We start from the raw sequence: 25,792 nt of genomic DNA, 5'->3' as shown, positions 1-25,792 counted from the left end.
TATATTTAAGGTTATATTCCGTGATACTTGGGTTCTTTGTAATTTGATAGTGTTTAGGGTCCTAAATAAGTGTGCCAAAAAGTTTTACAAAATTTTTAATATTTTGCAAGATATTTGCAAGGGTGCGTTCATAAATGATGTCACGTTTTTTGGGGGAGGGTGGAGGGTCTCTACTAAACGTGACACAATGTATTTTTACATGTGAAATTGCATGAAATTTGTTTGACAGGGGGAGGGGGGGGGGTTATAAAATCCCGAAAAATTGCGTGACATCATTTGTGAACGCTCTTCAATCAAATAATTTCAATACTTTTTTTTCAGGAATTTTTATCTCGTAAACTATATAAAAATGCTATTTTATTAATTTTTTTGAGAAATGTTTTTTTTAAATTTTTACTGCACTATTCTTACGCACGTCACCGTCACCAATATTGTTACAATATATATTGTAACAATATTGTTACGACAAATTTGTCTAGACTTTGGGTTTTTGCAAGTCTAGACAATATTGTTAAATAATAATATAAATTTTTCTTTCTAAACTAGAGCTTGAACATTTACAAAATTAAAACCTTATAGTGGTTAGAAAATGTAAAAAATTATTAATATTTATAAAAATATAAATTATTTTATTTAAAATCATTGTGTAATAAGACAAAAATTATGAAGTGACATTTTAAAAAATTGTCCTTGTACATTATACGAAATGTTATTTTTACGTATTCTCTTATAAATCTTTCATTTTCGTCCGCTATCCTGGATTCGCCATTTTGTATTTTTAAAAAGTGACTTTGGATTCATAATCAGTGGAATTTTACTGAAAATCAGTTGAAAAGTACTAAAATATCAGTCATTCTTCTTCACTGATTGTTATTTTATTGTGATTTATTTATTATTGTAAATTTCTGTCAAACAAATAATTTTACTAAAAGTCAGTTGAAAATTACACTTACAGAAATATAAGTCATTTTTCACTGATTATCCATTTAAAAAATTATTGTTGATTTCTGTCAAACAAATAAACCCAAGTGCGAAATGCCAAGACTGCAAAAACGGCCCATAATTGGTCTAGTAATGTCTGCCGAGAATTGGCAGTAGTTACTGGGCCATTACTGGTGTTCAAAACGTCCCATTGATGGGCCAATGATGGCGCCGATGGTCAGATTTTCAAATTTTTTAAGACTGGGCCAGCTCTCGGCCCAATAGTGGCACATTCATGGGAAAGTTGATCAATCTTTAATGGCAAAAAGCAATTGCCAGTGATGTGCCGACCATCGGCCCATTAATGGCACTTTAATGGCAAAAATTTTGTATCTTTGATGGCAAATTATAATTGACAGAATTGGGGCGTAGCTTGGCCCAATAACGGCACATTATTGGCAAAGTAGATAAATCTTTAAAGGAAAAATTCAATTGCCAGTGATGTGACAAAGATCGGCCCATTAAAGGCACATTAGTGGCACTTTAATGGCAAAAATTTTGTATCTTTGAAGGCAAATTATGATTACCAGTATTGGGGCGTAGCTTGGCCCAATAATGGCACATTCATGGCAAAGTTGATCAATCTTTAATGGCAATATTCAATTGCCAGTGATGTGACGAAGATCGGCCTATTAATGGCACATTAGTGGCACTTTAATGGAAAACATTTTGTGGCAAATTATAATTGCCAGAGTTGGGACGTACCTTGGCTCAGGAATGCCATATTAATGTCTATCATTTTGTATCTATGATGGTAAATTATAATTGCCAATATTGGGACGTAGCTCGGCCCAAGAATGGCACAGTATCGGCCAGTGTAGTGTAGCTTATAAGAACCCTTTAGCTTACTCGAATTCACGTCAGAGTAGCAGAGTGGTCACAGTGTTAGGCTGTGGTGCGTCAGGTTCAGGTATCGATCCCCGCGAGCGGTAAGAATTTTTCAAATATTTGTAAGTTTGCGATTAATTCAGGGAAATAAACTGTATAAATATTATGAATTAATTAGTTAATTAAATAAAAAATATATTTTTTTAAATTTTTTCAACACTGGGGAGTAATGGCAGCCAATAATGGGCCATTAATGTTTACCGAGAATCGGCCGATGATTGGCTGCCGACGGCCTACCGCAGTTAACCTCCCGACAGTCGGGCCACTATTGTCTGCCAAGAGTAGACACTGACTATGCCGTCACTGGGCCAGTTTTAGGCCGTTTTTAATTTCGCACTTGGGAATAAGTAAATACACAAGTAAATAAATAATTTCCCTTACAACACAGACAGCGCAGCATTAGCGAGTGAGCTACTTACGTATATTTAAAAAAATTTCAACAGACACTACGTTCATCAACGAACCTTAAAAAATTCAACAATTTATATTATCAATCGTTTATTAAATCTATATATATGTGATTTGTATATATGTAGCAGTCTATATCTGCACATTAGTCAGTATACATGTGTATATAATTTATGTACATGTGTGAGTATACATGTACATGTGATTAGTGTATATGTTGAGTATACATGTGTGGGTGTTTTGCGCGCATGCTTGATATTCATAGAACACTGCTGCGCATTCCTGACATTGATAGAATACTACTGCGCATGCCTGATATTCATAGAACACTACTGCGCATGCCTGACATTGATAGAACACTATTGCGCATGCGTGACATTGATAGAAAACTACTGCGCATGTCTGACATTGATAGAACACTACTGCGCATGCGTAACATTGATAGAACACTACTTCGCATGCCTGATATTCATAGAACACTACTGCGCATGCCTGATATTCATAGAACACTACTGCGCATGCGTGACATTGATAGAAAACTACTGCGCATGCGTAACATTGATAGAACACTACTGCGCATGCGTGACATTGATAGAAAACTACTGCGCATGCCTGATATTCATAGAACACTACTGCGCATGCGTAACATTGATAGAACACTACTTCGCATGCTTGATATTCATAGAACACTACTGCGCATGCCTGATATTCATAGAACACTACTGCGCATGCGTTACATTGATAGAAAACTACTGCGCATGTGTAACATTGATATAACACTACTGTGCATGTGTAACATTGATAGAACATTACTGCGCATGCGTAATATTGATAGAACCCTACTGCGCATGCGTAACACTGATAAAACACTACTGCGCATGCGTGACACTGATAGAATACTACTTTGCATGTGTGACATTGATAGAATACTACTGTGCATGTGTGACATTGATAGAATACTACTGCGCATGCGTGACATTGATAGAAAACTACTGCGCATGCCTGATATTCATAGAACACTACTGCGCATGCGTGACATTGATATAACACTACTGTGCATGTGTAACATTGATAGAACATTACTGCGCATGCGTAATATTGATAGAACCCTACTGCGCATGCGTAACACTGTTAGAATACTACTGCGCATGCGTGACACTGATAGAATACTACTTTGCATGTGTGACATTGATAGAATACTACTGTGCATGTGTGACATTGATAGAATACTACTGCGCATGCGTAACATTGATAGCACACTACTGCGCATGCGTGACATTGATAGAAAACTACTGCGCATGCGTAACATTGATAGAACACTACTGCGCATGCTTGATATTCATAGAACACTACTGCGCATGCGTGACACTGATAGAACACTACTGCGCATGCGTGACACTGATAGAATACTACTTTGCATGTGTGACATTGATAGAATACTACTGTGCATAGTATTCGCATAGTATTCGCTTCAAATTTGTTACTTGGGGGTTTTCGGGGTCGCTGATTACGAATCTGAAATCAGATTTTAAACATTCATAATGACGGATTCAATATAGCTGGATGATAAAATTAAAACTTTTTCCTATGGGGCCGTACACATAATACGTCACGCGATTTTTGACCACTTTTAACCCCTCCCTCCCCCTATGTCACACTTCGTCACAAATCTTGAACCCCCCCTCCCCCCTACGTCACGTCACACACGTAAATTTCACTGTAAATTTTATACATTGGACAATATATATGTATATTATATCTTACACTCTAAATTATTGAATCAGTTAAGAATATCGGATTTAGAAGCAAAAAATCAGTCACTAATTCAAATAGTAATATTTTTTTCTGACAATTAGTTGAAAATAACTGATGTTTCAATACAATTGTTTTTGATTGATTTAATTAGTCACGTTTAACTACCTACATAGCACCGAAACTTTCCTAAAAATTTACTAAAGATTTACTCGCAAGCTTCGAAATATTTAAATGCAAAGTTTAGTTAAAATTGTGTAAAGATTTAAATATCCCACTTCAATAAATGTTTAGCGGGAAACTTTTCCGAAAATTTAAGTTATATTTTTAGGAAGATTTTCACGAAAGTATAGTCGAAAATGCAATTCAAATGTTCAGGAAAGTTTCAAGCTATATTTTTAAGAAAATTTGACGATAGACATTTATTGGAGTGAGAAATTTAAATCTTTACACAATTTTAAAATAAACTTTGCAAGTAAATTTTTTAACTTATGCAAGCAAATCTTTAATATACAATATTTAGAAAAATTTCGGTGTTTTGTGGATAATTTTTCAGTTATTTTTAACTGATTCAGAAGCAAAAAGTCAGTCACTGCTGATTGACAGTTAAAACCATGATTTTTAACTGATTCAAATTAAGAGAATATCCCGTGTAGAAATTTCGCTATGGTCCGGATCAGGGACTCATCGGGCCTTCCATATTAGGGAATGAAACACACGGCCTGATATGGCCCTGATCAGGAAATCCACATTTGATCGTCGCCCCGATCTGGCCCAGGTCGGGCCGTGTGTTTCATTCCCTAATATGGCCATAATAGGGATATTTCTACACGGGATATTATTTATCATATTATAAATAATATGCCAATAGATGTTAAGGGGTAACATCACCCAGAGCCTATACAAAATACGGTCTATTTCAATTAATTATTTTAAGAAAACGGTTCAGTACAATGTTGCTAGGTTTTCTGCAACGTTAAACACATGAATTAAACTTAATTTAAAAATAAAAAAAGATTTTTTGTTTTCAAAATGGCGCCTTCACAACAGTTCAACGTAGATCACGTTTTTTAAAACAACCTCTGCAGCCGGAAGCTTTTCTACGTTCCATAAGCACCTAGGCAAAAAATTCAAACGAATTATGAAAGAGGATGACATTTACTAGAAAAGTACATAGGATATTTTAAAAATATCAATTTTTCGCAAAATGGTATGACTTCGATGACAAAAATGTTATTTTTTGTTAAAAAATCAAGGTAAAAATGGTTATAAAACGGAAACGCATTAACCGATCTAAAAAATCCTATGTGCTTCGATAAAGAATGTTGTTTTAAAGCTACAGTCTAAATTTTAATTGAATCCGTCAAAAAATGTTGGAGAAATCCTTCCGGCCAGTTTTTTTTACAATTTTTTCACTGTTGGATGTGTAAAGGCGCCATTTTGAAAATTTTTTTTTTGTTTTATTTTTAAATTAAGTTTAACCCATGTGTTTAACGTTGGAGAAAACCCAGCAACATTGTACTTGACCGTTTTCTTAAAATAATTAATTGAAATAGACCATATTTTGTATAGGCTCTGGGTGATGTTACCCCTTAAACAGATACATAATAGATATTAAATAGTTCAAACCATTTTTAACTTGTTTTATTTAGAAAAAGTGACATTGTCACATATAATTTCTTATTATCTTTGAATTTAAAAGATCGTGACGTAACACATGAGTTCACCCCCCCCTCCCCCATGTCACACTTAGTCACAATTCTCAGACCCCCTCCCTCCCCCTAGCCGCGTGACGTATTATGTGTACGGCCCCTATTGGCTATTTACATATTTTACCTCCGAGTAACAAATTTGAAGCCAATACATGAAGTTTTAATATTGTCGTCCGCCATATTGGATCCGACATTTTAAATTTTTTAAATCTGACTTCAGATTCGTAATCAGCGATCCCGAAAACCCCCAAGTTACAAATTTTAAACGAAGGCGATGCATTTTTAATTTTTTAGTCTGCCATATTGGATCCGCCATTTCAAATTTTTTAAATCTAATTTCAGGTTCGTAATCAGCGACCTCGAAAATCCTCAAGTAACAGATTTCAAGCGATTTCAAGAACTTTGGAAAATTGTATCGGTATCACAACTAAAATTGGATTAAAAAAAATACTTCCCAAAATTTTATATTTTTTGAGTATTTTTGAAAATAATAAGGGTTAAACGTCACTTTTTGGAAATTTTGACCATGTCATTCGAAAGAGCGACCCCAAAAACATATGGACATGTCCTTGTAGAATTTTTAATAATTTTTTTCTTTTAATATTATAAGCTTGAAACCGAAGTTAAAAATCAGCACATTTGGGCGTTAAAGGGTTAAAGGAATGAATTTTTTTCCATTTCCATACGTAAAAGAATTTTAAAAATAGGGGAGAGTCTCCAGTTGTGAGACGGGTTTTATTTTTGACCCGAAAATTGTAAACGGGTAAACGAAATTGTAAATAAAATACACCGTTCGAAAGGTAACAGAAATACGCAACTTTTATTAAAAGAAAGTGTAGTGTTTCGATGAACTCAAAAAATGTTACGATACATTTTCCGAGCACATCGCTTTTGTCAAAAAAAAAAATGTCTCCAGTTGTGAGACACTCATTAAAAATTGCTAAAATTTAATAAGTTTGACATAAAACGTTATGTTTAGTGGAAATAATTAAATATATACGTGAATATTTTTCAAGAAAATTTAATTAAAAAAATACGTTTGAATTTTAAAAATTATTTTTCTGTTAATAAGAATGTTCCAAATTTTTTGAATTTTTTTGGTCCAAGTTTGATAGCCTGCATTTTCTAAGAAAAAAATGACACGTTAATGCCTATAAGTAATTCTTATAGTGTAACAAATGACCTTTAAAATAAGCCTAAGATCATTAAAAAGCGTTCATTATTTTAGAAGTTATTCAAATTTTTAAAAAATATCTAAATGAATTAATGGCCAAACGACTTCTGAAATATCTTGTTCTTTTCAAAATTTTATCATCTATCAAAAAATGAACAGAAACAAATTTTAGTTTCAATAAATCTTATGTTTTAAAACGTTTTTCATTCGCCTAAAATGGGTGGTCTCTCAATTTTGACCTGTAGTGTAGATTTTTTGTCAAATGAAATTTATGGTAAATGGTTTTATGTCAAATGATTATAATAGTCATGTGTCACAAAAATCATCGTAAAGAAATTAGGCTGCCTTTGTTCCCGAGTTACTTACGATACTTTTTATTCCAAATGCATAAAAGTGGCGATTTCAGATAGCAGATGACAATACGGAAAAAAATTTCTTATAGAAAACACAAACTTTTTCGTAAAATATACAAATAGGTTAAGTTGTGCTTTATGCAGGCGAGTTTTGTGTTTCCAACAAGCTTGTTGTGTGTACCACAAACCAATCTGTTATAACACCAAGAAATCCACGCATGCGCAAGAAAATTCAAGTGAACGTCTGCTTGTCGTCTGCTGCGTGACTGTTTAAGCTGTTGAATCATAAACTGAAGTTTGTGACAAGACTCATTCTGGTTTGTGTATTTCCCAAACTCAGCCGTTTGTGGATACTACAACCGCCGTTCATAGATGGCACAGGAAATCTTGTAATTTTCACAGGAAATTTTTTTCCGTGTTAAGGAGTAAAAGTCATTCAATTGTTCGACTTGTATGAAAATGGCGTTGATTTTTTTCCTAGGACAACAGTAACACATGGGAACAGTTGTTTTTTTTGTCCTAGGAAAAAATTGAACGCCATTTTCATACAGTCGAACAAATGAATGACTTTACGTCCTGTCGTCGGCTGTCTAAAAGCGCCATTTTTTTGAATGTGGGATGAAAAAATTTTTTTAATAAACAAATTAATTTTTTTTTAACTTTGGACCCGATTTTTTTTATTTTTTTTTTAAATTTATTTATACCTTATAATATACAGAAGATTTTCCAAAAAGTCCCGGAGTGTGCCGATGCGTTTAATGAATTTTACAAAATTTTCAAAAATCACGTGCAAGGTACCCAGGCGGAAATTTCCCACTGGCAGGGTACCGCGCCTGTACAGACGTCGGTAAGACTGTACTGGCATGGGTCCGCCTGACGACCGGAGCGGTGCAGACATTGTACTGGAACCTGACAATGTGTTGTAGTGGCTGCGCGCCTGGCTCGGTACAGATTTGATGCCGCCGAACAACCGGCGTTGTACCGGCATTCGTCCGTCTGGCAACCAGGACGGGCCAAATTTTGTTCCGTAAGATGACTATTTCTACTGGCGTTCTACTGGCATTCGTTAATTAACATTTATTTATAGATCATTTGAAGCATTTTTTACACATTTAACATTTTTTTACACATTAAAATTCTAAACGCTCGCAGTGGGATACGAAGCCCAAGCCTATCCTAATCTACGCACCGAAGTCTAATACGCTAACCACTACGCTATTCGCTCGCTTGCGGATGTGAGCAAAACAACGCCAATATACAATATTGTGGAAAATGAAAATTGGTCCTAGCCAGGTCCTACCTATTTTGCCCTGTTAATAGCTTGGTCCTAGGTTGGCAGTGTAGGTTGGACCAACAATGGCTGGTGATGCGATTCTAGCCTGGTCCTAACTTGGGAGCCTAGTTAGGACCAGTTTATTTATATATTTTATTATAATTTTAATTAGTTTATAATATTTGCTAAATAAATAACCTAAATTATTAATAATAAGTATTAGTTTTAATTAATTATTATTTTTTTCAATTAAATGATGACCAAAAGCGAATTCATAAATAATGTTAGTATATGTAGAGATTAATATATATTCCTCTAATATATACATTGAAAATTAGAAAAAAATTAGAAATTTGTTAATTAAATTATTTTACAGTATATATAATCATTAAATTGCATACTTATACGAATACAATGCAGAAAAATTGGAATAAACGCAAACCTAAAAAGTAAATAAAATCTAACGCACGCGGGAATCGAACCTACGACCTACGGACTACGAGACTAACGCCCTAACCACTATGCTAATGAAACTAGTTGAGATCAAAATTTTTATTGTCAGTGAGTTTTGTGGACTTGCTTTTGATAATTCAATATAATAATTATTGACACTAATACACGATAATAAATAAAAAAAAATAGTTTAACAACAACAATAATAATAAAATAATATCCAAATATAATATATATATATATATATATATATATATATATAATATATATATATAATATATATCAAGAAAAAAAATATCTATACATTTTCGTTAAAAACAGGTTTTTCATTGTTCTCAATCATTTTTAACATTAATTTCTTGGTCTAAAAAAAATATTCGTCTTTTGGACTTGGAAATTTTTCCTAATTAATTAAGCGGGTGATCCACTTTTTAAAAAAATGTCAAAAAAATTTATGTTAAAAACACGTTTTTCATTATTCTAAATCATTTTAAGCATTAATTTTTTGTTGCAAAAAATTTTTTAGACTTGGACTTAGAAATTTTTGCTAATGACACTAGGAAGCCCAGGTAGGTCCTTGGGTTGGACCTGGGTGGGTCAGCCCACATTCGAATTACAATATCTCTTAGTGTTTAGCACCAACTTAAACGAAACTTAAAATCAGCGAACGAAATTAGAAATATATTTTCCTAATGATAATTATATTGCAGTCTGTATCTGTTTAAATAAATAAATAAATTTTGCTGTTTTATTAACTTTTGTAACAAATTACTTAAAAATTTGCAGTTTTTTTATCTAACTTCGCGATTATTACACTTGAGTAGTGAAATATGAAGATAATTTATAATTTTAACAATTCAGCATTTGTTTAAACAAAAAATTGTTGTTATTTATTAATTTTTAAGACAATAAAGCGTCTAGACACTTGTAGTCTTTTAAAATTTTGCAATTAACTAATCTGAGTATTTACTTATTGCAAAATTAGAAAAAACTGCTAGTTTTTAGGTTGATTGTGTAAAAAGTTAGTAAATAACAATTATTTGTTTAAACAATTGCTGAATTAATAAATTAATAAATTAACTTTATTTTATAGTATTTGTATAATTTTCTGATTTATGTCATACAATAAATTGTTTAAACAAATATGATTATCAATTAATTTTATAAATATTAATTGAGAATATTTATCAATTTTTACATGTTTTTCATGTATCAATTTTGACACTTTATTTTCCTAAAAATTTTTCTAAGTCATAACTGGATCTCCTAGCTAGTACCAAGTTAGGACCAGCCCAGGATATATAAAAAGGGGTTGCCAAGCTAGGTCCAAGCTAGGGCCAATAATCATTTTAGGCATAGCATGGTGATTTCTACACGGGTACCGCTAAACAAAAACTTATATATAAAGTGAATAATAATTTTTACTCAAATATTTTTCAATATTTTAGCATTTTATTTATATTATGCAAATAAATTTAAAGTTTTATTATATTTTTATTAAATCTTCAATGTTTTTAATATTTATCTTTATTTTATTATTTAGGAATAATTAGTTGAACACTTCACTTTATAACTATTCGAAATCAATACAAAATTAACTAAAATAAACATTTGTAACTTACTGCGTTTCATTTATACTTTATAAATGTTTTTAAAAAAGAGAAAAAGATGAATGTAATTAATTTGAAAGAAATATTGAATATTAATTAACACTCACCTTGCATAGTTAATTAAACATTTCTTTTATTTTAATTTTTAATAAAGAATATAATTTGGCCCGCGCTGGTTGCCAGACGGACGAATGCCAGTACAACGCCGGGTGCTTGGCGGGTTGAAACCTGCACCGAGCCGGACGCATTTTGCAATAGAATGACAGTGGGGATGTACTTTCGGCTCTTTAAAAGTTAATAATACAAAAAATGTTTAAAGCATGATGGATTAAATTTATTATTATTATTAATTTTTATTATAAAAAATAAAAATAGCAAAACTTGTCAGATTTTAAAAGATATTTGTTGTAAGATTTTTAAAAGCGAATTTATAAAAAAATTTATCCTATATATAAAAATAAAACTAATTTGAAAACTAGTAACAATTACTATATTCTAAGCATATTCTTATTAATAAATTAATTAATATATTAATAATAAGATAAATTATATAGTTCTCAGTCGGTAGAATGCCTGTACCGCTCGGGTCGTTAGACGGACGAATGCCAGTACAACGCCGGTTGCTAGTTGGTATAAATTTTGATCCGGCGGTCGGATCAAATCTTGTACCTCGCCTGTACTGCCGACAGTAGAAAGACTGTAACGAACGTCGGATCCGACTTTGTACCGCGCCAGCAGACATTCTCATCCGAATCGGTACAGACTGCCTGCACTGGCATTGACTCTCCAATTCAACCGGCGCGGGCGCTAGACGGTTGGACGATCCGGTATTCGTCCGACTTTCCGCCTGGGCTCTAAAACTCCGGTTTTAGAGTGCGGTTAACTGGTTATAAAACCGGTTATTGTCATAACCGGTTAACCGGTTATAAAAATTTTTAGCAAACGGTTAACCGTTTTCAGGTAATTTCAAAATAACCGGTTATTTTAGAATAATATGGGGCATTTTCAGTAAAAGTTTCACTCAAAAATTTTTTTGTATTAAAACAATTTTTTTCGAATTCTATATGAAAAATAAGTAAATACGTGTTTTTTTATTTTTTTATTTGATCAAAATTATAATAGTTATGATTTTTTTAAATTTAACATCTTCGGAAGCAAAGGATTTTTGAAACACTTTTAACTCCGTTATACCAAAAGATAAAAAATAATGTAATATATGAAAATGACTTGTTTTTTCTTGAATATTTCAAATATGTAATAAAAAATAACTTTAATAAAGCGAAAACATTAAATAAATTTAAATTTCGTCTAAAATGTGACTTTTTTCAAAAGCGAAGTAATTGATTTTCGATTTTTTTCTTCCATTAGAACCACTGATAAATATAGAAATTTTTCCCACTTATGCCAAAGTGGTGTTCTTTGAGGTTCAAATTATATATTGTGCTCAGCGAGCACAATAAAAAAAGTCTATAGCAATTTTTTAAAAATTAATAATTATTCAAGAAAATCATATTTTTTTACTCTAAAATTTTTAAAATATTTTTCAAAAATCAAAATTTCGAAAAAATAAAATTTTTATGGCGAGCACAATAAAAAAGTCTAAAAAACATTGTTTCAAAAAGTTAAATAATTATTTAAAAATAATCTTAGGGGAAATTGGGGAATTGTGGGTTACCTCCATTATTTAACAATATTTTAAAGTTTGATCATCCAATTTTTTTATTTTCTTTTGTTCGTCAAAAGTAAATTTTTCATAAGCATTTCATGACTTTACAGCGCTTTACAATTACCTACAAGTCGTAACTGAAAATTGCATTCAAATATTTATTTTGGGCTTCATGTTTTTATTGTTTTTCCAAAGATTTTCAAGAATTGCCTAGTTAAAAAAAATGTTTAACCCATTAATGCCCATGGGCACAGGAACGCAGATATCAAAAAAATAACAATTGGGATCCTGGCATTGGGTCTAATAATAATTTTTGACGTTAAAAATATTGTTTAAAAAAATTTGTTTAAACAATTTGTTATAAACAAATTAAGAAAAATTGCTTTTTATAAAAAAACTGATAGCGCCATTCAATTCTACGCGAAAAACTACCACGAGAACATAAATTACATAATTTTATAAAAATCAGTTTTTCTTTATTTGTTTATAACAAATTGTTTAAAAAAATTTTTTTTTAAACAATTTTTAACGTCAAAAATTATTACTAGACCCCATGCCAGGATCCCAATTGTTACTTTTTTGATATCTGCGTTTCTGTGCCCATGGACTGGAACGAGTATTTATGCAGGCTAATTGTTTATAACATTTTTATAACAATAGGTCTTTTTTAAAAAATTATGTAACATATGTTCTCGTAGTAGTTTTTCGCTTAGAATTGAATGGCGCTATCAGTTTTTTATAAAAATCAATTTTCCTTAATTTGTTTATAACAAATTGTTTAAACAAATTTTTTTAAACAAAATTTTTAACGTCAAAAATTATTATTAGACCCCTTGCCAGAATCCCAATTTTTTTTTTTATATCTGCGTTCCTGTGCCCATGGGCATTAATGGGTTAATATATTTTTTCTTTTTTTTTTACTTCAACTGCAAAAAAAAATTGCATGAAATTCAAATGAAAAAATAATACAAAGCTTTTTGTAAAATGAAGCATTCGGGAAATTGTGGGCCACTATTTTTTTAGAAGTATGCAGCAACATAATATTAAAATCACTCATAGCTATAATAGTAATTTAATTAAAACAATTCTATTCATTGCAATGTATGAGATAGAGCTGTTGTAAAACTGATGTAAAATTGTTTTTTTAGACTTTTTTATTTTGATTTTTGAAAAATGTTCAAAAAATTTTAGAGTAAAAAAAGTGTGATTTTCTTGAATAATTATTAACTTTTTGAAAAATTGTTATAGACTTTTTTTATTGTGCTCGCTGAGCACAATTCAGCACAAATTTTATTTTTTTTAAATTTTGATTTGTGAAAAATGTTCAAAAAATTGAAGTAGGTATAAAAGAAATTTTTTTTTAAGTTTTGAAAAATATTAAAATTTTTTTTTCAGCACAATATTTGTTGTTGTTTGCTAGGTGTAGCACAATTTTTGTTTTTTAGTTTAATCAAAATTTTCTTGAGAAAAAATGAAATGGCGTTGACAACAGCTTCTTGGACATACGTTCGTGAGCGCGTCAGTCTCAACGGGGCGCCATAGACTTTTTCGTTGATTTCTCGAAAAGTTATCGCGATCCAACTATGAAATGTATGAAACCATTACAAAAAATTTCTTATTACTTTTGGCTATCACTATGAAAAAAATTTTAAAAAAATCGGAGGGGGGGTGTTTTTCTCAAAAAATAAAAAAAAATTTTTTTGAAAATTTTTTAATAATTAATAAAAATTTTTTATTCTAAAAAATTTATTTAAAAAGTACTAGCTATACTGAGAAGTTTAAATAAATATTTTGATAAAATATTAAAAACAACCGGAGTTATCTTAATTTTAAAAAATTAGTACATATATTTTCAAATTTAAATATTTTCAAATTTTTTTAGAAATTTTCAAAATCGTCTTCACTATATCATATCTTATCCTCATAGCTACAAGGAAAAAAGTTTCAAAAAAATTGCTAACAATGTCGAAAAATCGTCGATCATTTGACATGGAATTGCTCATTAAGATTTTTGAACTCTTTTGGTCTTAAATTAAAGATGAGACTTAAATGATTGCACCTATGTAAGTTTAAAATTTTTTCTACAATTTTTAAAAAATATGCAGAAGTTGAAAATTTTTTTAATTTTTTTGTCAAATTTGTTGATTGCTTCAATCTTTGTATAAATTATTAAAGTTTTCAGTTATGTATCATTATTCGTAGAATTTAATAATCTTTCGAATGGTATATTTGTTCATTTTCTGACATTTTTATTTACAAAAAAATCGTGATTTAAAGATTGGCATGTTTTTGGGCCGTGCGCGTGCAGCTGTACCGATAATTCCCGACGGTATATATAATTTCAAAAGAATCGGAAAACCTTTTACCTAGTTATTTCAAAATAACCGAAAAAACGGTTAACCGGTTATTTTATAATAACCGGTTAATTGGTTATTACATAGGGTCAAACCATTTTATTTCGCCTAATGTATTTTTGACATTTATAAAAAATTTCAATACTTCGGGAAAATATTCTTACATGTTTTGGGATTACGAAATGCACAATGATTTGTAAAAAATAATTTTATTTCATATAAAAAAAGATATTATAAATTGAGAGTACATGAAAAAAGGTTACATTGACAGGCATTACAAAATATTTAAAAAAGGAGTAATCTCTTTAAGAAATATGAAAAGAGCGATTAATAATTATTTTTAAAGACTGAATTTGTGATTTGAACTTGATAAAAGTATCAAATAATTTATAATAAACTGTAAAATATGTTATTTAAGTTTCTGTATGAAATGTCAAAAATCGATCATATTTAACAATTTTTTTTGACAAAGTAATTTAATTTTAGTAAATCAGAATTATTTAAATAATAAGTATTTTAAATACAATTTAATATTATTGAAATACTTTTTTGATTATCAACTGAGAAATATAAAAAAATTTACCTTAAAAATGAACCATTCTTCATTTTATCGTGATTTTGAATGTTTGTAACTTCGTTGGAGAAAAACCGATTCATGCCAAATTTTTGGAGCATGTAGATTGAAGCAATATTTTCCTGCTGCTAAAATTTCGCGATGGGTTTTGCACTAGTTTTCAAAAGAAATTGATTTTAAAAAATTGTTTATTTTGAAGGTTACAGACAAGTATTATAACTAACTTGAAGTTGGTTTCCTACTTGCAATAAAAGTCAAATTCAAAATAAAACGATTTTTCTAAAGTCAGTTTAAAACAAGCCAACTTCAAGTCAGCTATAATACTTGTCAATAACCTTCAAAATAAACACTTTTTCTTAAAACTAGTGCAAAACCCATCGCGAAATTTTACCAGCAGGAAGATATTGCTTCAATCAACATGCTCCAAAAATTTGGCATGAATCGGTTTTTCTCCAACGAAGTTACAAACATTCAAAATCCCGATAAAATGAAGAATGGTTAATATTTAAGGTAAATTTTTATATATTTCTCAGTTGATAATCAAAAAAGTATTTCAATAATATTAAAGTGTATTTAAAATACTTATTATTTAAATAATTCTGATTTACTAAAATTAAATTACTTTGTCAAAAAAATTGTTAAATATGATCGATTTTTGACATTTCATACAGAAACTTAAATAACATATTTTACAGTTTATTATAAATTATTTGATACTTTTATCAAGTTCAAATCACAAATTCAGTCTTTAAAAATAAATACACAGCCACACAAAAAAAAAAAGTTCTGATCTGGGGGTCTCACTATGTAGACTTTATGTTTTTTGGGTCGCTGAATCCGAATCCGAGGTCCATTTAACCCCATCAGATCAGGATTTTGACATAACCTCAAAAAACCAATATGGCGGACACATTTTTGAAAAGTTCATCGGATTCGCTTGAAATTCGTTACTCGGGGGTTTTTGGGGTCGCTGATTACGAATTTGAAGTCTGATTTCAAAAATTCAAAATGGCGGATCCAATATGGCGGACAAGTTTTTGAAAAATTCATCGGATTCGCTTGAAATTCGTTACTCTGGGGTTTTTGGGGTCGCTGATTACGAAATTGATGTCGGTTTTTCAAAATTTTGAATTTGAAAAAATTTTGAAAAAAAAAAAATTTGAATTTTGAAAAACCGACATCAATTTCGTAATCAGCGACCCCAAAAACCCCAGAGTAACGAATTTCAAGCGAATCCGATGAATTTTTCAAAAACTTGTCCGCCATATTGGATCCGCCATTTTGAATTTTTGAAATCAGACTTCAAATTCGTAATCAGCGACCCCAAAAACCCCCGAGTAACGAATTTCAAGCGAATCCGATGAACTTTTCAAAAATGTGTCCGCCATATTGGTTTTTTGAGGTTATGTCAAAATCCTGATCTGATGGGGTTAAATGGACCTCGGATTCGGATTCAGCGACCCAAAAAACATAAAGTCTACATAGTGAGACCCCCAGATCAGAACTTTTTTTTTTTGTGTGGCTGTGATATTAATAGCTCTTTTCATATTTCTTAAAGAGATTACTCCTTTTTTAAATATTTTGTAATGCCTGTCAATGTAACCTTTTTTCATGTACTCTCAATTTATAATATCTTTTTTTATATGAAATAAAATTATTTTTTACAAATCATTGTGCATTTCGTAATCCCAAAACATGTAAGAATATTTTCCCGAAGTATTGAAATTTTTTATAAATGTCAAAAATACATTAGGCGAAATAAAATGGTTTGACCCACATAATAATCGGTTATTCGGTTAAAACCGGTTATAACCGAATAATTGGTTATTTATCTGTAACAGGTTAACTTTTTAAATATCATTAAATAATAAGTTAAATTAAATAATGGATCCCAGTAAGAATGTACTTGGTAAAATTAATTTTCGGCACTTTTTTCACAGCCACGCAATTGACTCAACGGCGAATTAGAGAAATCGATGATTGAAAATATTGCTTGGCACGGTCCGACTCTTTTTGTAATATCTCGGGAACCCGTAAATATTTTTTGCTGTTCTTGGTCTCTATTTAAAGCTTAGGTTACAAGGAATAGTCTGTGAAAGTAACAATTTTTTCATCAACTTTTCTAAATTTTGCCAGGAATCAAAGTCAGGGTAAGAAATTCCGAAAAAAAAGAATTATTATTTTGTCTTCATAACATAATACCTTGCTTCCTATTTATGCAATACAACTTAAAATAGTGGCATTTCATTGGAAATTTAATGAGATTTCCAATGCAATTTAAAAAAAGCATCAAGCTTCATTTTTAACCGAGTTATCACTCTTTCTGTGCGGGTGTGTTTTTTAATAGCTCGAGGTGTTAGGGGTCGCACAATTTCCGCCGGTAGTGTACAAATCCAAAATTTCGAAAATTCATAACTCGAAAATTTGGGCGATTTAACAAAAATAAACAAATACGTATTTCATATTTTTCTATAAAGATTAAGAAAAAAATAGGTTTAACCGAATTTTAACGGTCATAGGTAAATCTTACGTATAGAATTGCCTATATGTATTTAAATAAGGCAGGAACAAAATAAAACTCATAAAGTCAACATTAATAAATGTTTAGTTAGAAATATTTCAAATAATTTATATAAACATTTTCTTATAATCATTAAAATAAATTAAAACGTAACGTTTAGTGTGAAAATTCAACATTTATGGTATTAAATGCTTATAAACTTTAAAATTAAAAACAAAAAAATATTTAAAATTTGTCCGGATAATCGAAAATCCGGATAATGGGGGTCTGGATAATGGCGTTTCTGCTGTAATTAATTCTAACTTATTAATATATAAATTGAATTTAAATTGAAAATAAAATAATTCTTTATATTAACTTACATTGCAAACTCCCCAAGCAACTGTACACTCTTCGCTGGTAGCAGAAGCTTGATTTGCTTGGCATTCAATGCAAAGATCCATTATGTGATTTCGACAAATTGCGCAGTTATCGACAACGATATCTACAAGAATAAAACTCATATTAATATAAAAAATTATAATATTTGTTCAAACTTGAAAATAATTTTGAAATTGTCCCTCACTATCTAAGGAGAAGACAATATTGACGTGTAACTTATATAAATCCACTTCCATGATAGTTTGTAAACAAATTATGTTCAAATTTATGCAAAGCAAATTGTGATCCCATTTACTATGCTTAGGTATTTATAATCGCACGTAAATGTAAATTTTAGAAATTCAAGTCTAATTTTTGATGCAGCTACAAATTATCGCATTAAATATTTTAAAATTTAATCTTAATTTTTGTATTTATTGATTAATAATTATCTTTATCATTTTTAAAATTATTTAATGTTTGAAAAAAGTAACAAATTAAAATTTAACCTTAAAAAATTTTCATAACTATTAAAAAATGTCGTTTAAATATTTAACAGAAAATAAATACCATACACTACCGTCTACGAGTATCAGGACGGTTACAAGCGACTCTATGAAAAAACATGTTATCACTTTTTCAGAGCTCGAACCAGTGAAAGTATTTAAAAATACGGACTTTACGGACCAAAAATGAAAAATTACGGACCATTTACGGACCAATTACACTGGAGCTTCACTTATTTTCACTAAGTCGAAACAAACTGAAAGGCAAAGTCGCACTTATTTTCACTCTGAAACGTAACATTCGAGTTGATTTGATTGGTGGATTATTTAACAACAACCAATGAGAACGCACGGAGAACCTTTTAACTGAAAATAAGTGAGACTGGAAATGGTGAAAATAAGTGAGACTGAAAATAAGTGAGACTGAAAATAAGTGAAGCTCCAGTGTACTGACAAAAATATATAAGAGAACATTTTACTTAAAACTATAAATTAGATTTTTTCATAACTAAAAAACATGAAGATATCGATAACTCCGAGTCTTCGACTCGGAGCGATCGATTACTTCATGTTTTATAATAATTAAAGATAGAATGATAAAATCATTATCAATTCAATTATTATTTTCAAGAATTTTTAACTAAAATTCTTCTTAAAATCGATTATTTTTAATAATTTTCGAAAAAGTTCTTTGACAATTTTCAAATCCATTTCTTTACAATATTCAATTTTACGAAATTTCAATTATTTTTAAATTCTTCAATTAAATATGTATTAAAAAATAAAAACTTCAAATAATATAAAAAAAAATCCGCAATTAAAATTTCTCAAAAAAATTAATTCCACAGAATTGTTAGTTAAAAATATGAAAAATTCAAATTTTCAAAGATTTGAATCTGAAACCTTTTCAAAATTTAATTATTTTTAAATCAATTTTTATCAGAAAATTCTACGAGAATTTCATTATTTAAATACAAAAAAAAAAACAATTTATTGAATAATTACATATGTTTCTTAAAATTGAATTCTTTTAAAGAATTGTATCAATCAATTTTCAAATAATTTGAATTCTTTTGCAAAATTTTATTAAAATAGTAGATATTAAAAATAATTAAATTAGGGAAAATTTTTGAAAATAATGAAAATTTTGCCAAGAAATTTATTAAATGTTTTGAAAATAATTCAATTTTAGAGAAGAATTTTATTATTTATAAAGATAATTAATAATTTACGCAAAGAATTGCATTAAAAATTCTGAATGCAATAATATTATTCTTTAAAGAAATTTAATTAAAAATTTATTAAAAATAATATTTAAATTGTAATAAATAAATTGTAGCAAAGGTTATTAAAATAATTAAATTTCTTTGATAAATTTTAATAAAATTTTTAAGAATAATTACATTTATCGAGGAATTCGATTAAAATTGTATTAAAAATAATTGAAATTCTGCAATTAGCTTTATTATTTATTAAAATAATTGAATTCCTAATAAGAATTTTATTATTTGCCAAAAAAATTAAATACCTGTAAAAATGTTATTATTTATGAAAATAATTGAATATTGCGAAGAAATTTATAAAAAAAATTTGTAAATAATGAAATTCCTGTAAAATTTTTATTATTTTTTGAAAATAATTAAAGGTTTGTTTAGAATTTTAGTAGATTTTTTTTAAATAATTGAATTCTTTTGGAAAATTTTATTAGAATAGTATTAAAAAGTATATCTATAGTAAAAGTATATAGTATATCTATAGTTAAAAGTATATCTATAGTATAGATACCTATTAAAAATCATTGAATTGAGGAAAAATTTTGAAAATAATTGAAATTTTTCTAAGAATTTTATTAAAATTTTTGAAAATAATTGAAATTTTTCTAAGAATTTTATTAAAATTTTTGAAAATAATTGATATTTCGGAGAAGAATTTAATTATTTCTAAAGATAATTGAAATTTTGACGAGAATTTTTAAAAATTTTTGAACATAATTGAATTTTTGCGAAGAATTTTATTACTTTTGAAAATAATTGAATTCCTTCAATCATTTGTAATTTCTCTAAAATTATCCAAATTATATCGTATAATTTACGTACTTTACGGACCTTTTTCAATCGAATTACGGACTTTACGGACCTTTTTTCAAAAAAACGGACTTTTACGGACTTCAAGCAAAGTTACGGACTTTTACGGGATTTACGGACCTAGTTCGAGCCCTGCTTTTTCAATCATATCTCGTAAATAAAAGGAGATACAAAAAATCTTACATACGGTTAGAAAGCTGATTAAATTTTGCGTAAAATAGGTAAGCTATCTTTGAAGTCATTTCGTTAACTATTTTAAAAACCTAATTTAGATGCAATTTGGACACTTTGATGCTGCTTTTTATACTGAGAAACATAAATACATTCGATTCTGACTCTTTGTAAATTTCAATTATTTACCAATAATTGAGGCTCCGGATCTTAAAAGGGCACTTTTACCATTTAAAATCAATGCTAAAAGTGGTCTTTTAAGATCCGGAGCCTCAATTACCAACTTTGAAATTTTTCAAAAATCAATTTTTTAAAATTTTTAATAAGTTCTTTAACAAATTGTATTATTTTCAATTCAATTTTCTAAAATATCAATTAATTTTTAATTCTTTAATTAATTTTTCTTAAAAACTTGAAGTAACTTTAAAAAATTGACTTAAAATGTTTTAAATGCAAGATTGATTATTCCAAAATGTTAAAAAAAAGTTTAAAGATTTCACTGTTATTGAAAGGCCAGTTCTTGGTGGTCTCAAGTCGAGTAAAAAAGGGACGCAGTAAGGTGGTCTGCATTTGAATTGTTAGAATCTTGTCAGCATCGAATTTTAATTTCTATAAACGTTATTTAATATAACTGCCATAATTTTAATTTCAATTTGAGTAAATTATTATTGAATAGAAGTAAAAGAATAGTAAAAATATATAACATGAAGTTGAACAAAATTGGAATAGTTGAAACTTTAGGAAGTGAGTAATTTTGTTTAAAATAAATTTGAGGTAAATGAATTATTGTTAAAAAGAATAGTCTCGTATAAGATTTTCTGCTTATTGTTTTAAATTTTGTAAAGCAACATCTTTATTTAATTGAAATTTTTAAAACTATTAGGGTCATTTGGGGTAAATGTAAACAAGGGGTAAATGTAAACAGTAGATGTAGAGGTAGCTAAATTTACAAATTTAAAAATAAGTACGACGTCAATATTTTTACCTCAGCTCACCTACAAGATGTTCTGAGTATTGCCAATATTTTATTTTGACAATTGGCAATGCCATAGTGTAAGTTATTTTTTAATGCAAAAAAGATTGAAAATCAAAGTTTTACTGTTTCAGTATTTTGCCTCGCATTTGCATAAAAATAAATTTAAAAATTAAACAAAAATATGTAATTCTTCCTTATTAATTAAACAGTATTGTATTGTTTAACAGTATTAAACAGTAGTATACTTAAAATAACTTGTTTCTTAAACCTCGCTTAACTACAGTGGTGTTTACATTTACCCCGAATTTTAGGAAAATTTCAAAATCTCGGGGTAAATGTAAACAGTCAGTTTTAGGCGATTCAGGTGCATCAATATTTTTTTGTACCTCATCAAATTTTTCTAGGGAACTCTATAGTAACAAGTTCATGAAAAAGAAATCCGTCCGTTTTACCTTTTAACAAAAAAACCAATGTTTTTGGTGAAAAATAGATATTCCGTTTACATTTACCCCAAATGACCCTATATATATGGGCAATTCTACGTGAGATTTTAGTCGACCTCTTAAAATCGGCCAAAAATATTTTTTTTCTATTCTATATTGAAAAAAATAGATACTTATTTTTTTATTTTTGTTTAATTGTCAAAATTTTCGAGTTATGAATTTTCGAAATTTTGGACTTTTAATTGTAGACCTATATTCAGTAGCTTATATAAGTCCGAAAATATTGAGTTTAGGAAAAAGTTGTCAAAGAATGAAAGTTTTAGTTTTCTTTCGACTTTTAAGAAATGTAATCAAAAAAAATTTTTTTTTATAAACAAATTAATTTTTTTTAACTTTGGGCCGGTTTTTTTTTATTTTTTTTAAATTTATTTATACCTTATAATATAGAGAAGATTTTCCAAATAGTCCCGAAATGGGCCTGATGTGTTAAATGAGTTTTAAAACATTTTCAAAAATCACTTGCAAGCATCACAGTGGGATTTTTCTACAATTAACTTTTTAAAACTGTCTACAGCGTAGACCCTTTAAATTAAAACAAAGAACACTCAAATAGATTAAAAATTATACGCTGTAGACAGTTTTAAAAAGTTAATTGTAAAAAAATCCCACTGTGATGCTTGCAAGTGATTTTTGAAAATGTTTTAAAACTCATTTAACACATCAGGCCCATTTCGGCACTTTTTGGAAAATCTTCTCTATATTATAAGGTATAAATAAATTTAAAAAAAATAAAAATAAATCCGGCCCAAAGTTAAAAAAAATTAATTTGTTTATAAAAAAAAAATTTTCGTTTTTATTTCTTAAAAGTCGAAAGAAAACTAAAACTTTCATTCTTTGACAACTTTTTCCTAAACTCAATATTTTCGGACTTATATAAGCTACTGAATATAGGTCTACAATTAAAAGTCCAAAATTTCGAAAATTCATAACTCGAAAATTTGGACAATTAAACAAAAATAAAAAAATACGTATCTGTTTAGTTTTTTTTCAATACAGAATAGAAAAAAAAATATTTTTGGCCGATTTTAAGAGGTCGACTAAAATCTCACGTGGAATTGCCCATATATATGTTTAATGGAATTTACATTTCAAGAAAATAATTCATAACAGAATGATTATACCGTCAAATTTATACTTAGACATATATTTTAATTTAATCAAATATATGTTTAACGTAATTTGCAGTTAATCTAATTTTCGTTTAATGGAATACCTACTAAGCTGAATTATAGTGTTCAACATTTTTTATTTAGTAAATTCATTATTGACAATAAATTTTAATTATTAGAAAAATTTCTTTCCATATGTGGACGACCGCATGAAAAGGGACCACTTAGTCGGTTCTAGATTCCGAGATAATCGCAATTTACTAATTTTTAAAAAAACTATCGAATTTTTTTTTTATTCGTTTTTCTTAATCTACAGAGTCTCCTACGTCGATTCATACATTTTTCATTTATTTATTTATACTTTAAGTATTTTATTTCGTTGTTAGATAAAAAATGAAAAGGGGCCACTTTGTCGGTCCGTTGCAAAAGTTGTTTCTGTTTCAAAATGGAGGGGGTGGAAAAATTCAAAACCTTTTGATTGTTATCTTAAGGGTGTACTAGACTTAAAACAACTCTCATCTGAATAACTTCCCAGAAGAACCAGAGAAATTCACAATACAATTTTTAATTTCGTTTTTTTAGAAATGAAAATTTCGATATTTTCTTAAATTATTCATAATAAAGACCCTCAAAATAATTTTTTATGTCTACTCTCTCTCTTTTTGCTTCAAATAAACTCAATAAAATAACATCCATAACCGTTAACTTTGCAAAAAATCTTGCTGACAAGATTCTAACAATTCAAATGCAGACCACCTTACTGCGTCCCGTAAAAAATGTACACGGTGAGCGGATATTTATTTTTATTTTTTATTTATTCAATAATAAGTTCCTAAGGCTAATGAGCCCACTGAGGAATAAGATACATAAGTATTTGATTATATGTAAAACTATATTTAATTTTACAACTTTAAAATTGCATATTAAACATAAACATGGTGAGAGAAAAAAAAATTATTCTATCTTCAATATAACAATTAAATCAGTCACAGCCAACCATGCCTATGAGTAGTAATAAATGATATTGTCGCAATTATATAGGATATATGTATATATTAAATTTTGTAAAAGTATTTTACAATTTGGGGAAATATTGCAACAAAGTAAAATTTTGTTATAAAAAATACTAAGCTTTAAAAAAAATTGAGGTAAAGTTATAATAAAATTTAAACCATATCTATACGGCCAGTTAACTGTCAGAATAAGGTGGTTTAATTATTTGGCCACACTGAAAAAAAAAGTTCATTGAATCAAGTAAATGCATTTTCTTGACCTGATTTATTTGAAACAAACCCATATTTTCTTATTGGAAGAAATTTATTTTCTTGTGTCAAGTAATTTTGAGCATTGATCAAAGTTATTGAAATAAGAAAATATGGGTTTGACATAAGTAAATATCTTACTGTTTCAAACGAACTGTTTTACATGCGCCAAGTCTCGAAAAAGTATTGAATCAAGAATATCATGTTCTCACGTCAAGTAATTTACCTTGAGTCATTTGGTATCTTGAGTCAAATAATTTTTTTATTTCCTTTAAAGCAACTATTTATTTCATCCAACACCCATAGTCTTGAGCCAAGAAAATGGGAAGATTAATACAAGTTAATAATTGTTTCAACTCAATTAAAAATTATTTTGTTTCAAAGAAATATTAATTAATCTAAGCATTTCTTTTACTTGAAGCATTTCTATATTCTCATGTTTCAAAATCATTAATTTGTTGCGAGAATGTTATATTTTCTGGAATGAAATATTTTATTTATTCAATTCAATTAAGTGTAAGATCTTAATATAAGTAAATATTTGTTTCAAGTCGATTAAAAATTATATTCAATTAATCCCATATTTATTTGAAGAAAGAAATTCATTTTCTTGTGTCAAGTAATTATTAGCATTGAACAGAATTCTTGAATTAAGAATGTAGTATTTGGCGGAACTAAATATGTAATTATTTCAACCAAATATTTTACTTTTCCGAAGTACCAAAAAGTATTGAATCTAGAATATATGTTCTTAAGCGAAATAATAAAGTATTGTCTGGAGAATTCATGTTTCTTGAATCGAATCATTTTATTTATTTGCTTTGAAACTTTTTTTTACTTAACACAATGCCGGTGTTCTTGATCCAAGAAAATATTTTTCTTCAAATGTATATGCAACTTAAATATCAGTTTTTGAAAACTGTCCATTGAGGCTAGGATGGCATAGTGGTAGCGTGACGGCTTCTGGTGCGTGCAACCCGAGTTCAATTCCTCCGACCGTGGAAAATTTTCTTTCAAGGTATATTTGTTGTATTTGTGTTAAGTATTAATTAAATGTAAATATATATGTAAAATAATAATTATTTAATTATTTAAATAAAAA

At 28.7% G+C, this 25,792-nt stretch overlaps 1 protein-coding gene across 1 annotated transcript in view; it reads right to left on the bottom strand.

Annotated features, from left to right (window-relative positions):
- LOC122505034 (RING-box protein 1A) overlaps positions 1 to 25,792 on the bottom strand; it is a 48,482-nt gene that overhangs the window by 19,850 nt on the left and 2,840 nt on the right. The window contains exon 3 of the mRNA XM_043616447.1: positions 18,082 to 18,203. Within this exon, the coding sequence (XP_043472382.1) occupies positions 18,082 to 18,203 (122 nt within the window). The remainder of the gene's footprint in view (positions 1 to 18,081; positions 18,204 to 25,792) is intronic.

This window comes from Leptopilina heterotoma, unplaced genomic scaffold (assembly GCF_015476425.1).
Source record: "Leptopilina heterotoma isolate Lh14 unplaced genomic scaffold, ASM1547642v1 Lhet_332, whole genome shotgun sequence".
Lineage (NCBI taxonomy): Eukaryota > Metazoa > Arthropoda > Insecta > Hymenoptera > Figitidae > Leptopilina > Leptopilina heterotoma.
The sequence above is the reverse complement of the archived record's forward strand: the minus strand, read 5'-3'. Positions and strand labels throughout refer to the sequence as shown.